Source organism: Podarcis bocagei (genome assembly GCF_964188305.1).
Source record: "Podarcis bocagei genome assembly, chromosome: 8".
In the NCBI taxonomy this organism is placed as follows: Eukaryota; Metazoa; Chordata; class Lepidosauria; order Squamata; family Lacertidae; genus Podarcis; species Podarcis bocagei.
The window spans coordinates 72,656,599-72,673,102 of NC_138133.1; the positions used below are offsets into that span (position 1 = coordinate 72,656,599).

The 16,504-nt window shown below is 41.3% G+C and overlaps 1 protein-coding gene across 1 annotated transcript in view; it reads right to left on the minus strand.

Moving 5' to 3' along the window:
- Window positions 1–16,504, minus strand: part of NUDCD1 (NudC domain containing 1) — a 49,098-nt gene that overhangs the window by 24,908 nt on the left and 7,686 nt on the right. The window contains exons 3-6 of the mRNA XM_081204692.1: window positions 13,498–13,683; window positions 9,232–9,415; window positions 5,995–6,180; window positions 4,667–4,877 (exon numbers count right to left, since the gene is read on the minus strand). Coding sequence (XP_081060818.1) covers window positions 4,667–4,877; window positions 5,995–6,180; window positions 9,232–9,415; window positions 13,498–13,683 — 767 coding nt within the window. The remainder of the gene's footprint in view (window positions 1–4,666; window positions 4,878–5,994; window positions 6,181–9,231; window positions 9,416–13,497; window positions 13,684–16,504) is intronic.

Here is a 16,504-nt window from a genome sequence, read left to right on the forward strand (position 1 = left end):
ATTGACCTCTCTCAGCCGGAGTTAGCTGCCAAACTGCCCCCAAGTTGAATTCCTTACACCATCAGATCCTCCCCACTAAAAACCCTTTCCAGTCCCTTATTGGTTGTATCTGTATTCTAGACGAATTACTAAATATGAGAAATGAAGGCAAGCTATCAAATCAGGCGCCTTGTTTACATTAGTGGACACCCTGGTGATTCTAGCAGGCCCCAAAGCAATAGACTTCCTTTGCTGTTTGCCTCCATTAACTGGTATCCAGAGATGATGTCTCTGAACAAGGTATCCTAACGAGTTAAGTGTCACTAAACCATTTCTTCTCCTTGGCTTATAACTGAAAGCTTTTCTTGTATAGACTGCTGTTGCTGGGTTACTAGTTTTTTGGTTGGTGTCTTAATTTTATTGCATCAGACATATTTAAACAGGTTCTTGTATTATGATTTCAATTGTACGCATGTTTCTAAACATATATTGGTTATTAACATACAGCAACACATATTTGCTACCAATGGAAGCCATATTCGGAAGGCTATTAGTTCTGAAGAGCGGTGTAACATCTGTTACTTAAGCATGCAGTTGTACATACCACCAGACATCCAAGTCTTCCATAAGCACTAACATTAATAAAGATTAATCGAGACACAGAAAAGTGAAGCATATACTCCTAGGACCACCAGGCATACGCAACTGGGCTAGTTCAACAGTTTAAAATACAGTGGTACCTTGGGTTAAGAATTTCATTCGTTCTGGAGGTCTGTTTTTAACCTGAAACTGTTCTTAACCTGAGGTACCACTTTAGCTAATGGGGCCTCCTGCTGCTGCTGCGCCACCGCTGTGCGATTTCTGTTCTCATCCTGAGGTAAAGTTATTAACCCGAGGTACTATTTCTGGGTTAGTGGAGTCTATAACCTGAAGCATACACACTCTCTCTCTTACAAAAACACCCTGATCAATTAACATAGTGGGGTCAGAGGTCACTAGTATTTGGCCTGCCACTAGGGTGCTCTTCATCAATATCCTCCCTCAAACAACATACTCCCTTAACTGAACTGGCAAAGTAATGGGTTTGCCTCCAGATGCCACACAGATGGACGGCTCTGCGTCAGGAGGCAAAATGTGCCGGCTTACAATCTGAACCTGGAAGGTCAAGTTTTTAAATTGAGTTTTTAATTACATCCACTTAAGTACATCCAGTTTCGCTGTATCTCATTGTATGTGTATATTCTGACAAGTTATAATCTATCCAGTGACTATGTGGTGAAGGGCAGTACACAGATTCTTAAATTAGTAGATATATAATGTAGAAGGTAATTTGTGCTGCAAACATTGTGTGTACAAATGAACGAACCCAGCTTCATTCTCTTTTCTTTTTTTAAAGGGAAGATGATGCAAATGAAGTTTACACTCATACATATGCATGGCCCAACTTGCTTTGTTTGCATGATTTTGATGCAGAAGCACTTTCAAATATGTGGTCTCCACATGCACAGTTGAAGTGGTATCATTTCATTGCAACATTTTATGAGTTTTCTGTCTTAAGATGCTATTAGCATTTCTCATTTTCCTGATTTGTAACTTAGCAGGTGCTAAGACAGGCATGGGCAAACTTGACCCTCCAGATGTTTTGGGACTACAACTCCCACCATCCCTAGCTAACAGGACGTGGTTAGGGATGATGGGAATTGTAGTCTCAAAACATTTGGAGGGCCGAGTTTGCCTATGCCTGTGCTAAGATGATCTGCAGATCTGAGTGCTAAGATCTATTACAGGTTCAAGTGTCAAACCTACCTTGATGGAAACCATCTTCCATGTGGAACAGCAGGGAAGCCACTGCTATAGTATCCAGAAGTTCATAACTCCTGTCCTCTCAATCTTTACCATGAGAGTGTACTGTCTAAAGGTAACATTTACGTAGTATGCATCTTCTATTTTTAAAAGAAGGCACTGTCAAACTGGGGACAATGAAGATTTGAGTATGGTGTGTTACCTGCTCTAGGAGGCTGTTGGAAAATGGAGAATACTACTAATTAGCATGCCTACTGTGTCATAGTATATTCCACACTATAATTATATATATTTTTAATAACCACGTCAAAAAGTTGTTTCAGTGCTAAGGTGCTGTTGTGCAAGTAGGAGGCAAATCTGTGCACAGAAGTGTCTGGTTTTTGCTGGGACCATCACTCCTGCTCCTCTGCCAGGTTATGTGTGCAGCAAGAGGAGTGTTGCGCCACATCCCATGCAGTTCCCCAGTCTTCAGGGATTAATTCTTGGGGGGCAACAGAAGCTACAGAGGGAGAGCTCTGTTCTGTGTGCAGAACAGACGCTAGCATCCAAGCCAGAACTCCTAACTACTGCAATATGAGTAATGATAAGTATCATGTTTATCCTTCCAACACTTCCAAGTTCTAAACGGAGTGTGCATCCTGGTCACAACCATGCTTATTTGGGAAACAGCCAGTGCTTTCTTCCTAGGAAAAGAGGTGCAGGAACTCCAACCTATTTTGGATGGACAACCAAAGCTGTTGTCTTCACCTAAAAACACCAGGATTACACAGGTCTTCTCAGGAGAGGAGTGTTCCGGCTGCAAAAGAAGCTCTGGAAACAGCCATTGATTTTAAATGAGGCTTCCCAAAGTGCATGCAAAAGATTATGTCACTCAGCATGGTCTGAAGCAGGTATGTTTCAGATATGTACTTCGTTTTGATCTCTAGTTCAACCAAGGCCACCTGGCTAAGTGCGCTGTTCTCAAAGCTATGATGGGCTTGAATCTGGGACATGCTCCATGCAACACATGTGCTCTACAGAATCAAGCTATGGCACTTCCAGTTCCCCTTCTCCTATACAGAAATATATGTTAAACTTTTTTTTGCCTATTAGAAGGTAGGGGTGGAAAAGCAAAGGCAATATTTTAAAAAAAGCTTTACAGGAGGAAAAAGAAAAGGAATCTGGAAGATCGGATCAGCATGCACTTATCTCCATTTCTAAAAATAGAGCGCCAAATGTAGCCCACACCACGCCTTTGTTTTCAAACACTTAAGTCAGAGGAAAAACTTGTTGTCAAAAATGATCCTTGCAAATGTCTTAATTAGCTTTGCGGAAAGAAAAGCCAGCCAAATCAACCCGAAACACTGACAGCTGGAGGAAAGATAATGGGGATAGGAGAAGCATTGAAATAATCCCATTGTTTTCAACAAGTTAATTGAGATGGAAAGAGCTTTCACTTTCATGATCAACATGTGATATGATTAGAAAAGGCTTTTTTCAATTCCAAAATGATCAAGAGAAAGCACCACTCACTTCATATGCGGTTACAAAATGTATGACTAGAGGGTTATATGCATTTGGATTGAACAGAATTCCTAACCTTCTCTGCAAATAGCTAATCAGAATGTTTAACATGCATCTTTATTTTGGATCTTACAATCTATGTGGAAATTGTTCAATTTGGTTTTGAACTTTCTGATGTTTTGTTTATGAATACTTTTGTTATGTTTGCAGTTACGTAATTATTTATATGTCGTAAGTGGCCTTGAGCACAGTTTTAACTTTGGCGTACAAATAAAATGATTGATTAAGGTTGTAAAAACAACAACAAAAATCTCTTGGAAAACTGGATAGATTTTCAAAACTTTAATCTGAAGCAACAGTAGACATCTCTAAATTATCCATGCCAAGATGAGCTAAAGCATTTTAATTTTCAGTCTATAGTTCTCCTCACTGGAATGAAAATAGTGTTGCTTTCATTAAAATAAATTAACCCCCCTCAGAGAAATCCAATACTGAAACCGGCCTAATGAAAGTCATTTGTTTAATGATTGTTCCCATTAAATGGACTGAACAAGTTACATTAGCGTCCAGTGCTGAGTTACTCTCTTCCTTTATTTAAGACTACACACTGGATTTATATAGATCTCTAGATAAATAAATCTATATAGATCTTGCTAAAATGGTGAATACATACATGCTGAACTCTAAAGTGTCATAATTAATAATAATATTCTGTGGTGGCTCCCCGTTTGTGGAATGCTCTCCCTAGGGACGTTCGCCTGGCGCCTTCATTATACACCTTTAGGCACCAGACAAAAACGTTCCTCTTTAACCAGGCCTTTGGCTGATTGACATCCAATGCACTTTTAAAATGTGTTAGGGTGGGGGGATTATTGGGTTGCTTTTGTTTTTATGATATATTTTGTGTTTTTATATTGCGACTTTATCTTGTGAACCGCCTTGGGACCTGCGGGTATAGGGCGGTATACAAATTTAATTAACAACAACAACAACTGCATATACCCCACTAACTTTGCTGTTGCAGCAGCCTGCTTAGAGGCACAAAAGGTAATAGTATTAAATCACAAGCATTCATTAAAGAGAAGACATAATTTATCAGCAATTCCTATCGAGCAACAAATGTACTGGAACTAGTGGAAGGCCTTGTTCAAATTCTGTTCAAATTCCATTGTCTCTCTTTATAAAATGTCTACGTACGACTAACTGTGACCAGTTTCTGTTTCCGTGAAGAAAAGGAAGCAGCCTGCAAGGAAAGGAAGCACACCTAATAAGACAGCTCAGGTTCACAGTATTACACACTTTAGTGCCCAGGGCTATTGAGCTACTTAGGCATTCAGCTATACAGACACCAGACTAGACTACTTAGTACTGCAAGAAATACCTATTATTTTCTTTAATTATCCACGTGGAGCTTTCGTGATCAATCAATGAAAAAAGCGTTCCTTCTAATACAGGGCTGAGGGGATCTTTCAGTGCGACACTGAGATGGCCTGGAGAAAAACGGACTTGAATGTCCTCTTTGGCAAAGTCTTCCGGTAGCTGAAAAGTAACCGTCAAATCATCTTCAGTCTCTTGCCAGTAGTAGAGAGGTTCTACAAACCAAGAACACAAAAAGGAATGGATCACTGATGGTGAACTGCAACACTAAGCACACCTGTAGGACAGGCAGGGTGGTGTAGTGGTTGGAATGTTGGACTACGACCTGGTAGAGATGTGAAGGCCTGGGAGAAAAAACCTGGAAATTTGTAGAAAAAGATGTTTCTCTCTCCCCTTCCCTGTTTTTTCCTGAAGTTTTCTGAGTGAATCTTTTTAACTTAACATGGAAAACCTGCGCCAGAACAAAGCAGAAGTTAAGAGGGGACCCCTTGCATAAAACAGAAACATCACACTAAGATTACCCTCTGTAATCTATTCAACATACCAAGCGCTCCCTGTTGTTTCAACGCAGCATCATATAATCAATTAAGTGAAATGCTGAGCCTGTGGAGAGGGGAAGCAATAATTTTCCTAATCCCTGCAGGTGATCAGCTTTTGTCTCGAGGCATGTACTTGTTAAGTCTGCTGAATCCTCAGGTAATGGTCATCAAGCTATTCACCCTTCCAAATAAACAAGCTGCATCTTGCTCATTTGGAGAACTGGCAGGTTGGTTTCTGCACAGAAAACTTTAAAACCATACTACTAACACTTAGGGACGCGGGTGGCGCTGTGGGTTAAACCACAGAGCCTAGGACTTGCCGATCAGAAGGTTGGCGGTTCAAATCCCCGTGGCGGGGTGAGCTCCCGTTGCTCGGTCCCTGCTCCTGCCAACCTAGCAGTTTTGAAAGCAGCTCAAAGTCCAAGTAGATAAATAGGTACAGCTCCGGTGGGAAGGTAAACGGCGTTTCCATGTGCTGCTCTGGTTCGCTAGAAGCGGCTTAGTCATGCTGGCCACATGACCTGGAAGCTGTACGCCGGCTCCCTCGGCCAATAAAGCGAGATGAGCGCCGCAACCCCAGAGTCGGTCATGACTGGACCTAATGGTCAGGGGTCCCTTTACCTTACACTTAAAACTGTGCTGAATGTACGGTGCACTGAATTTCTAATACAAATATAAGCTACAAGACCATGCTTTGTTCCCTAGTGTGCCCTGAAAGGTGAGATAGAAATTTATAAAGCAATAATAAATAAAGAGCTAGTTGTCTAACCTATTGTCATGAATGCAAGGTTACCTTTTTTGTTTTCCTCTGCTTTCTCCTTTTCACTTTTGTCGTGCTTATCCTCACCATTCTGTGTGAGAGCATAGGGCTTGTATGAAATAACCATCAGGCCATCGCCACTTGGCTCTATAGCTGCATAATGCGGAACTGATTTTCCTTGAAGAACTCGACGCTTGGAGATTTCATACCCATGATCACCTGATCAAAAGAGAAACAATTCCTTTGAATGTGCTGACACCACCCAACCCTGCTCATCCCAGTTTTTAAAGGACAAAAATCTAACCCGCTGGCTGGTTGACTTTAACAGAAATCAACACGTTCCTCAGTTGGGAAGATCTTGAACATACAAAAAGTCAATGCAGAAACACTGAGATAGGTGTCTGCAGGCTTTTCAATCTAGCAGGCTTTCAATATTCCTTGCATCACAGACTGCAAGGTAACCCCCAAAGCACTACTTGAAAAAAGTCAATTCTATCTGATTGCAGCGTCATGGGGTAACAGTGCGAGAAAGAAGTCAAACAAACACAAATGTCTCCAAGGTTTATGCTCTTCGACAAGACTTCTTAGCATAGTACTGTTGACTCTCACCTGCAGAACTGTAATGAAGACTATTTCTAGGCAAATGAAACCATTTCTGACCCCTTTCCTGGAGTATTCATGCTGCTTTTAAGCTTCCTGGGTACACTTGGCTCTGCTCTCATTACCTCCCTCTCTCCAAAGACAATTAAATCTGTAGCCAATTTGGAGAGTTTGATGAGACCATTTCTTTGTTTCCATATGCCGAGCTTCCTCCTGTCATATTCGGACTAAAACCTATATGGAAGTATGTCCTAAGCCTCTTCTACCCACTTCCCACATCCTCTGAGGCATCCTTGCTAATCTTTTTTTTATTGCAAATAGAGAGCTTGGCTAGTTGTTAAGGATTTGCCCCTCTGTATAGCCTTACAGAAGAATAGGTCCCTAGAATGAGCCCGTTTCCACTTTGTCTTAACCTAATTTAGTAGCCTGTTTTGTTCATAAGATGTCCCCTCTAATAACTAGCACCTCACTCCTCTGTTGTTGCACAAAAATACCAGCATGCACTGGGCTTTCCTTGGATTCTGGCTGCAGGTATGCAAACCCAGCCCACCCATCTAGGTGTTTCCATTTATGCCAGACATAGCTTGCAAAACTGGGTAGCCCCACACAGAGGCTTACCTGAAAAATAAGCATATTTCAGAAAACAGTGAAAACCCTGATACAGTATTATCCTAAGAATTGTTTTCTCCTTAAATACATACACTTAAATAAATACAGCACTTTTCAGCAACCTGTTTCATTCATCTGAAGCAGCTACATAATAAATATCCAGGCTGATAACAATACAAATTCATTTTGCTGCTCTAAAAGAGGCAATTCTCTATTGGTCTTCTAGCTATTTCGTTAGCCTTTTCTTTCCTACATTTGCTCTTTTGTGGTTTGTAATTAAAACCCAGCCTCCCCCCCTTTTAAAGTAACCATCAGTACTGTGTTGGAAAGACCTCAGGAAATGCATAAAATTAGATACCAATAACTGCTACAAGAAGGCAGCAGGATCTGTTGAACACAGGAATACAAATAAAGGCCATATTAATATTTACCGCAAGGTTCTTTGCACCAGCAGGTAAGCTATTCTGAAAGATGGCTCTGAGGAAACATGGAGTTTCTGTTCCAGCCAGCCATGACTGGTGCCTGAGGGTACTGAGTATTTCTGTACTGATTGGCTGGGGAGGGGAAAGAGAACTTAATACAGTGGTGCCCCGCAAGACGAATGCCTCGCAAGACGGAAAACTCGCTAGACGAAAGAGTTTTCCGTTTTGGAGGTGCTTCGCAAAACAAATTTCCTATGGGCTTGCTTCGCAAGACGACAATGTCTTGCGAGTTCCTGCTGGTTTTTTTTCCTCCCCCCCCTTTTTCTAAGCCGCTTATCAGCTGATCCAATCAGCAGATAAGCCGCTAAAAGCCGCTAATAGCGCTAATCCGCTAATCCTTCAATGGGCTTGCTTCGCAAGACGAAAAAACCGCTAGACGAAGAGAATCACAGAACGGATTCTTTTCGTCTTGCGAGGCACCACTGTACTGCCTTGATCTTCTTACTACTTAGCCTTCGTGTGGGATGCACAGGAGCCGTTTGTCTATATGAAAGAGTGGCACTGCAGTGAAAAATACTTTTGAAGGAAGAGTGGTACCAGCAGGAAAGAGCAGTATCACAATGGTTTTACTGTGGGCATTGGATTTTTTTTGTAACGTATGTTGTTAGCCACCTCCAGAATACTTAACAGAGAGGCAGGGTACACAGTATTTTGGTGGTGGGAACAATAGTATTGGTAAAACATCATCATGCCGCAACTATCCCAAGCCCTGCAAGGGACAGCCAACTAAGTGAAAAGGCAAATATTGTCCTGTGACAATATCAAATCACAGATTTGGTATTACAAAATGCCATGCGGAGTTCTCCTCTTCAGGATGCTCCATGCCATTCCTTCTCCTTCCATAACCCCTCTATTCCATTAACTTTTGCTCCAGTAAACTTGCATTCAATGCCTGCTAAGAAGGCTCAGTCCTCACTGGGCTGTTTTGGGGGTCCCCTCCCAGTGCATCTTAGAAGCTGAGAATTTGGGCCTAAAAGGTGGTCTGAAAATACCTTAAAAATATTTGAAAGTACTTTTCCTTGTAAAGACTTGTTTGTCCTCTGTACAAAATGTGGGTTCCCCCTTGCAGCCTGCTGATACCAGCTCTTGTGCACAGATGCTGCTGTTTGGACTACAGAAGGATCAGTGCTCTGACAACTGAGTTGCAATTAGTATCTCATAATGATTTTGGGGGAGAAAGGAGAAGTTGCAAATGTGCTGCTTGCATCTGCCCTTAATGTCTGGTTCCAGTTCCATGTGTACACACACTGGTTGAAAGCTTGGGTTTTCATTATGGGAAATACTAACAAGGGGCACACAGCAGCCACATTCCCAAGACACCCATTGACTTAGAAGTCAGCCCCATTGATTTAAATTTGATTTACAACATGCTTGTTGCCTTGCTCTGTGACTATTTTATTCTCAGGGATCCAACAGTCCCCCAGATGACTTCAGATTCAGATCCTTCACACAACTGTCAAAAAGATGACAAAATTATTTCCAGCTACCCGAGCCACTGGAATAGCAACTTCCTAAACATATAAGGAGTAAGAGTCTCTTTTTCAGACACAAGGAAAGCAACGGCAAGTAAAATACTTACTCTCCTTGGTTGTTTTTGTAATTGTGACCCATTCCAAGGAAACATGGAAGCCACTGCCTTGTACATCCAATTCATCTTTTTCTACGCGAAGGAGTAGTATGCCCACTGAATGAGCATCAGACTGCAGAAAGGAGATGCTGTGGACTATAACAAAGGGACTCCCGAATTCTTCATTGAATAGTATCTGAGAAGAGACGGCCTTTGTGAATGCTACTGTGTCATGCCTTCTGAACGCACAATGCATGTTTCAGATCAAACAGATAACTCAAGGATGAGACAAGAATACAGTGCAGAGTGAGGTGGGGGAGAAGTTGACACAAGAATGTTGGGTTTTGGTGGCATCTCTGCTCTAGTACCTGGTTCCACAAGAGTTATTACCTTTTGGAAAATGCTGATGAGGTACACACAACACTGATTTTTCCAAGACATCCATCCAGCTTTATTGGCACTGTGAGTGTTACTACTTGAGAGGTTTAAAAACTCGCTGAAAGCATAGCATCATTTTCATTTCAAGCACAGATTTTTCTTCCCATTTTTACTTGTTTCATGCATATAAATAATTTGATTCTGGTGCCTACGAATCTGACATTCCCACCACCCCTGGAAACTAGATCATTTCCACTATCTAATAAATGTGTGGGCAATGTACAGTCCGAAAAAACAGACTTGATAATGACTCTGCATTTTAAGCCCCGTAATTAGAAGGAAATGGGTTTTGAATAAGGGTTATGAGTTGTCATCAATTTTAGTCAATAGTATTTTTAACAATGGGTAGAAAAATTGACGGCAATCATGCTCTGTTACCAGTAAGCACCAGTGTATTCACTGAGCAGTTTTTGAGCATCAGGGAGCAAGCAGAGGGAAGAAGGAAGTTGCTGACTTCTCATATAGATGTTTTAATCAATAAATAAGCATTTGCAACCATTGTTACCTAGGTTTCAGTATCTGTATTTTCCTACTCTAGATTTTGTATTAACCCCCGCCCCTAAAGTTTTATTGTATGGCCTTTGTTGTAAACTGACACGGAAATAAAATTCAAGTTATACTAATGCTTGAAAATTTGGATATGCACTTGCTTAGGACAAATTTGCTTTTTTACACAACTGTTCACAGGAAACAGATTATTACTCTTTCATCTGGAAAATCAGCATGAGCTTGGTTTGCAAACTAGCAAGCTTTCCCCCACAGTATAAAGTACATCTAGATAAGTAAGGCCTTACAGTGAAAATATATGCCATTAAGTTGAAAAAGCATTACAAGCAAGTCTCCTTCCACCAGCTTTCTCTTTAAACAGTCCCCAACGATAAGCAGCATTAATAACTTAGATATCCTGTGCACTGAAAGAGATTTCAGACCGTGGAAAGTCTGAATATAAGCTTTTGTGTCACATACTTTTTATATGATGTACTGATATCATACCCTAGCTGTGCAATTATCTTAGAACCAGGAATTGGGTTTTTGGTTTTTTTAATGAACAAGGCAAAAGTCATACAATCCCTGCCTACTGCAGTTACCCCATACATGATTCTGAAATTAATATGCATAACGTTTTATTATTGGTAATCAGCTGCTGTCAGAGTTGGGTGAAGTGAAGGGAAATGGGGATGGATTATCTGAAAGAGGCTCAGTCCATGTCTGAAATACCGATTGCCCAGACGGAGAAGCCTGTCGGAAGTTGCTGCTTTTTATGACCAGGTGGGTCACTATTGGCTCTTTGTGTTATCAGATTACTGATGACTGGGTAGCTTTAGTGCTGGGTATTGTTTTAACCCATGCAGGTGGCGCTGTGGGTTAAACCACAGAGCCTAGGATTTGCTGATCAGAAGGTCGGCAGTTCGAATCCCTGCGACGGGGTGAGCTCCCGTTGCTCAGTCCCAGCTCCTGCCAACCTAGCAGTTCGAAAGCACGAAGTTCAAGTAGATAAATAGGTACCACTCCAGCGGGAAGGTAAACGGCATTTCCATGTGCTGCTCTGGTTTGCTAGAAGCGGCTTAGTCATGCTGGCCACATGACCTGGAAGCTGTACGCCGGCTCCCTCAGCCAATAAAGCGAGATGAGCGCTGCAACCCCAGAGTCGGTCACGACTGGACCTAATGGTCAGGGGTCCCTTTACCTTTACCTTTTATTGTTTTGAAGCATTTCACCTGCTCAGTAAGATACGTTTCCGATACGTATGTGTAAGTAGGTGGGTTTATGTACATCACCATTTAATTTACATTTCAACCCCTCCATTTTCAAAACAGGTACAATAATGACTTGACTACAGTAGTGCTGTTGTTAATGAACCAACATACGCAAAGTGCTTTGAACCCTCAAAGCAGGACACAGATGACATGTTCTGCTGCTACTGTGTCTTTTGCCAGGAAGCGAGGGGGAGAAACAATCTCTATGCTGTATTATTCTCTCACAAAAACAGTTCAGTCAGTTTAGGATGCTGGGAAATAAAGCAAGCAAAGTGGATTCGTCAATGCTCAATGAAACCACTTATGGTATAAAGATAGGATTAGTGCCCATCTAAATGCTATTAATGTTAATATGAAATCCACAAATTTCTTCCACTGTTTATATTAATACTTAATTCTCCTGATGAATTATGGTTGCAGATCTATGACTTGCAAACAAAATCAAATTTCACATTTCAAGTATCAACAAAATCACAGAGCGACTATGAAAGGCACACTTCGAAGGCAGCAACGTCCCCACGAGACACTTTAGAAAGATGCATACTTCTCATACGCCTTTTCACTTAATGTGCTTATATTTGCTTGACTTCACTTCAAATGCACTTTTACTATAATTACCTTGACTTGGTAACACTGAATGTAATGGGAGAAGCCATAGAGTACAACACAGAACTAGTGTGTCATAGGCAGCGCCTAGCCGAGTTCCCATAAGCTCAGGCTGCAGGGCATAGAAAGGTCTTAAACAGGTAATCACAGTAAACAAATGACTTGGAATGAAGCAGCTTCAGACCTTAAGAAGACCATAGCTTCAGCACTTGGCACTTCTACATCTGTTTTCAAATTCACTTAAAAACTATCAGCAGGAGAGATTCATCTGAGTACCTTTGATTGCTTTCTTGATGTGCTATCCAGATGTGAAGTTAGACCCCAGGCTACACATACAGCATGGCAACAAAATACAAGGGGACAGAAAAGAAAAGAAAAGACAAGACAAGACTGACTTTGGTAGCCAGTCAAAAGGTGTGCTGGCCATCTATCCTACGGGGTCCTGATTATAACATGACACCTCCAACTAGAGGTATATGAAGTGCTTACAAAGTCCAGCAAGACTGTAGAGGTGAGCCCCACCCTCCCCTGTGCTTCCAAGCTTGGGACATGCTGAGAGAAAAGGTTTTGTCCCTGCTTGCCTACATCTCACTGCTTTCTGAACTTCAGTGAGGCTCAGTACAAGATCAAGGGGATCACTTTTCTCTGAGGCTTAGAATAAAACTTTTTTTTGGGGGGGGGGAATGTACTTGCCATTAGATGCCTGTCCATACGACACCACCACATTTGTAGGCAGTATACCCAAGTATCGGAAACTAGGAAGGCACCACAATGGGTACATGCTGCCTTCATGCCTGCTTGTAAGCTTCAGAGATCTCTGGGTGGCAACTATTTAAAACCACATAATGAACTTATCAACTAATCCTGAAAGACGTTTCTCACTCTCTCATACAGTGGTACCTCTGGTTACGAACTGAATCCGTTCCGGGGGTCCGTTCGTAACTGGAAACTGCTCGTAATATGAGGCGCTATTAGCGAAAGAACGCCTCTCATTGTGTGCGCGCCTCTGACGTGCGATTTCCGCTCACATCCTGGGGCAACGTTCACAACCGGGACCAGCTATTTCCGGGTTATTGGAGCTCGCTCATAACCCATAGTGTTCGCAACAAGAGGTATTCGCAACCAGAGGTACCACTGTACTTTCTCAGTGTCTCTTGCACCATTCCCTGTTCTACAGTCAAAATTCACCTTCTCTGCCATACATTCTCCTCTCCAGCTGACAGGGTTTCCTAGACTGCTCTTGTACATGTTAAGTAAGGTAGCATGGCTTGGATACCATATAACCCTGATTGGCAAGTGTTCTTGCACAAATGAAGGATGATCCAAGTTAAGGTTCTGGAGATCTGAAGACCTTCAAGATGCAGTAAGAGGGGAAAGAGCTGGTTTACACATGAAGAGCAGGAGGCAGTAACTTCTAGCTTTGCTTAAGCACATTCAACCATCTGGAAATAGAAAACCTAGGCTTTACAATACTTACTTCCCACTTTTCACATGAGCCATCACCACGTTTTCCTGTTCGAATCAGATACAGCCTTCCTGTTCCATCTGAAAGCGTAACCCAGGTGGAAGATGTGAAGTGTACAGATGCACAAAGGCGATTATCACAAGCTATCAAGTCTGCAGGAAGCCTGAATACTTCTCTGGGCTTTTTTAAGGCTGTGTCCTGTAAGTAGGAAACAAGAACAGAGTTGAAATTAGACGAACGACAATCACACCTTGATGAACAAATGTTGCTGGCAAATGTTTGCAAGTTCACATATTTTATCAGCAAATAGTTTGGAATATAAGAAGAAGAGACACCTCATCCTTATTTCAGGATAACAAACTGCCACCATCCCCTTATTAGAAGGATGACATATGAACTGAGCCCTAGAGAAATTCATACCAGGAGAGCGAATATTAAGAAAAACCTACAGCTGGTACATGACAATAATAATTTGGAAGATCCAGTTAATCCCATAAAAAAAGTTTCAGTGTTATTTGACTCTGTGTAGGTTTAAAGAGATAGATATATCCAAATACGAAAGACAAATATTGGAAAGGTGAAACAAGGCATATTTCATGCATATTTTCTCGTGGCACACACATGTATGACCTTTCTGGAAGGGGGTGTTAAATGATACTCAAATATGTCCGGGTCCCAAAGAAGATTTTGTTGGATTACATAAAGGTTATGATAGAAGCAACAGTTCCAGAGATAAGTAACTTACTTGCAATTGCATGCATTAGTATTGCCATGTAATACTAATTTCACAATTTCCAACAATTTTGCAATGGCTGGGGAAAAATATATGGGATATAGCTTGGTTGGTACAATTGCCTTTTTATTCTAATAAGATACATCCATCATATATATATATCTTTGCTGTGGAAATTGAGAGTTGCTTACTAATTGCCATTACACAGAATTTTATTAATTTACTGGTGTTATTAAATCATCCCTGCTATTATGAATCACTGTTTTTATGACTTAACAAGTTACATAAATTATACACTTAATAAAAACATGAAGAGAAGAATGTAAAAGATCCAGACTGCAGTTATCTGATAAATCGTGAAAAGGCTTCAGCGTCTCTAGATTAGAAACAGGTTGGCAACTGGCAGCCTATGGAACAAAGCCAGCCTGCAAATTACTGACTATGGGGCAATTCCTTTGGGAACAAATGCAGTTGCTTAGTTTATACCATGTTATACCACTACTCCATCTCACTCAGGAATGGCTGCACTGATTGGCAGCAGTTCCCCAGGGTTTCAGGCAGGGATCTGTCCCAACCCTAAATAGAGATGCTGTGGGTTGTATTTGCATGCACTCTTACCACTGAACCACATTCTGAATGCAACCACTTGTCCTTTGCACAATATATTATCTTTTGGCAGAGGGAAGAGGTCATGCCAGCTTGAAAGCGACAAATACGTTGAGTAACATGCAGCGCGTATCTATTCAGTTTAGGGAGTGAGTTATGGAAGAGTTTGGTATTATCTTCTACTTTTTCTTTTTGCAAGCCTTGTAAGCAACACCTGGTATGCTTTTACTGTTAAAATGAGAGTCAGCTTACAAATATCTTAAAACAAGATGAATCTGAAGATGGTATGCTTAGAGAAAACATTTTCACTGGAAGAAGGTTGACTATTTTGTTACTGTTAGCAACACTACTTATCTTTGAATGCACAGTGTGGGTGTGGCAATACTTGTGTGGCTTCCCAGTGCAAAGGACACTGCTGCCAGTAACCAAGAGGGAGAGAGGCAAAGCGGTGGGGATGCAGTGCGTTGTGGGTGCAGTGGCAGAGTCAATCCAATGTGGTGCCACTGCACCTTCCAACCTGCCTGCTGCTTTGCCCCTCTTGGTTACCAGAAGCATCTGCAATGTGTGGAAGCCAGGAAAGCAAGGCTACTCATCTCTTAACTGCTACTGTTTGAATACATCTCTTTTTCCTTAGTCATTAAAAAAAAAATGTATACGTATATAGTAAAAGATTATATTGTGCTTCCACTAAGGCAACATTTAAATAGTATACAAAGAAAGTCAAAACAATTCTAGCACACTCTTCAGATACATAGTTTAGACTAAGATATAAACGGGTGTTTTTATGCAGTTTTGAGCAAACAGGCTTTGCTATAAACTGAGTGTTAAAAATTGTTATCTCAACATGGTGAAAATATAAATATATGCATTTTCAGTTCTGTTTTAGCCATCGAAAGGAAAAGGGATGCTACCTTCATGCTCTGCTTCCCAGAAGTATTTGGCTGACCACAGCAAGAAATTGGATGCTAGACTGGCTGGATCTTGGTTCAATCCAGTAGGGCTCTTAGGTTCTTACCAAAGCAAAATGCAGTGTGTGTGTATTCAGTTTTGTGAGTTATTATTATTTTAAAAATACATAGCCTGCTTTCCCATACACAAAGGGATTGCTCAAAGCGGCTCAGAACAGTAATGCAAGCATGGATCAAATAAAAAAAACAAACTGAAGCAACCCCAGGAATATTCCCCAGGAACAGCACTCAAGAGTCAACACATTATAAGCACAATGGAATCGAAGGCTTGCATTCAAAAAGGAGTGTTTTGAATTGCCAGCACAACACAAAATGATGGGTAAACTAATGTAACCCTGTGAGGCAGGGATTTCCACGTATTGGAGCAACCAGCGGAAAGCTCTCTTGCATGCTACCACTTGCCTTAGAAGGAAATGGCACACATGAGAGAAGCACAACTGCTGATCTTAAAGGATAGGCAGATGCACCTAAGAGAGACCAGCTGTTCAAGTACTTTGGTCCCAAGCCATTTAAGTAATAACTAGCACCTTGTATTGCACATGGAAATGGACTGGAAGAATAGGCTGCATAGGCTTCACTCCTAATGTTATTGGACATGAATGATGAAACTAGATGCTAGAAACAGATGGGACTAAGATGATTTGTTCCCAGACAACCTACACTCTCGCCTAAATATCAAGTTCCCTCTTGAAGTCAGCTTCCATTTTTCAGG